This window comes from Cryptotermes secundus, unplaced genomic scaffold (genome assembly GCF_002891405.2).
Source record: "Cryptotermes secundus unplaced genomic scaffold, Csec_1.0 scaffold19, whole genome shotgun sequence".
Lineage (NCBI taxonomy): Eukaryota > Metazoa > Arthropoda > Insecta > Blattodea > Kalotermitidae > Cryptotermes > Cryptotermes secundus.
In genome coordinates this window covers 322,344-324,013 of record NW_019729897.1, presented here as the reverse complement: position 1 = coordinate 324,013, position 1,670 = coordinate 322,344, and the positions used below count along the sequence as shown (strand labels likewise).

The 1,670-nt window shown below is 31.4% G+C and overlaps 1 protein-coding gene across 1 annotated transcript in view; it reads left to right on the top strand.

The window, feature by feature from the left end:
• LOC111865690 overlaps nt 1-1,670 on the top strand; it is a gene marked incomplete in the record, with an annotated part of 45,424 nt that overhangs the window by 17,033 nt on the left and 26,721 nt on the right. Inside the window, 1 exon segment of the mRNA XM_023853911.2 lies at nt 687-812. Coding sequence (XP_023709679.2) covers nt 687-812 — 126 coding nt within the window.

Below are 1,670 nucleotides of genomic sequence, written 5' to 3'. Positions count from 1 at the left end.
TTTGTGTTCTGGGTTTAGTTTTAGTTTGCTGATGTTGTTTGCGAAGTTTAAGGTGTTAGTGATGTTATATTCATATTTTAAGTTTAATAAAGTTTGTAGTTGTTGGTGCATATGTTTAGCTAGTTTGTGTGTGGGGGCGTTGGTATTATTTATTATTGGCCTTATTGGTGCATCTGGTTTATGTATTTTTATTTTTGCATTCAATTTAGGGGCTTGTGGGTTCATTTGGTGTGTGTATTTTCTAGTTTCTGGTTTTATTACGTTCTTACATGTTTTTAATGTGTTTTCCACTAATTTCTGGAACCTCGATGTAGGATTTGTTTTTAGTTCGATAATATTATTATTATCGATGAATTGTTTTACTTTGTTATTTATGTCTTTTTCGTAAATAATTACAAATAATAATTTGTAATTTGACAATTTGTGATTGATAGTGTAACGGACCAAATATGAAACAATTCAAAAAAGCAGTTATTTGCCTGTTGCTGTACAAGAGAGATCACTGAAGATTATGAGAAACTTGGGGTTAGCAACTGAGTATCCAAGGTGTTGCTATGCACTGAAGTAAATCTGGCCCTCAGTTCAGGTTTTAACAAATAATGTAGTGATGTGTAAAATCAATTAATACATTGCACTGCATATGCAGTGAACAAGGATATATGCATTATAATCTGTGTAATTGACAGGTAAAAGTGGTGCCTCTGTGTGAAGGGAAACTGAAAATTTCACTTAAAATCCACTTGAGTGATGTGGTGACAAAGGCAATGCAATCAACTACCTGTGATGTCTTTGTAATAGGAGAAGAGCCTCAGGTAATGCTCCATTTCTAATTATGATAAAATTAGTATGGTGAAATGCTTTTACACATGTTCTCAAGCCTGCATATTGCTTCCATCCATCTGTCCCTTTGCATAACACACAATTCAAGAATTTCTGACTAGATTTTCATGAAACTTTTATTTTGCGGATTTTACTGAAGTTTGCTGGCACATTCCAGTTTTGATTAAAACTGGATAAGAATAGTGGATACCACATGGAAGTCTACAGGCATTTCTGCATTTATCTCAAGCTTAATTCATGCAATATTTATCACACCAAAAAATATTTCAAACAAAAGTTTTAGACAAAGATTAAATATATTTTATGTCCATTACCCTTTTTATGTAAATCTTATGATTTTTAGGTAATTAAGCAGTAATGGCAATGTGTCCATTTCCTGAATTGTATATTTAGCAACCAACAATAATAGCCTTCTAAACATGCACAAAGATTATCAAACAATTAACTGATATTCTGAAAACATGAAGATTTCTGAAGTCTCATATTCATGGTAGTGATTAAAGAGAGCTCCAACCTGAATTTGTATGTCTTTGTGAAATGTTTAATCAGAAGGTAATTTTGCCTAAGAGTATGAGTTACTTCTCGAGTTTATCACAGTAAGTACCATGTAAACCTAAATATGAGGCTAACCCATCAGTCAGATAAAAAACAAAATGTGTCCTTTAATTCTGATGGTTGTAATCAAAAGACATAAAAACCATACACCTGAGAAACAAATTCAAAATTTAATATGTTAAATATAATTCTAGGTATTTTCGCAGATATTAGAATTAGAAATTAGAACTCCTCATAATCATCTTCATATGTATTCTTAAAGACTTGAAAAAAAA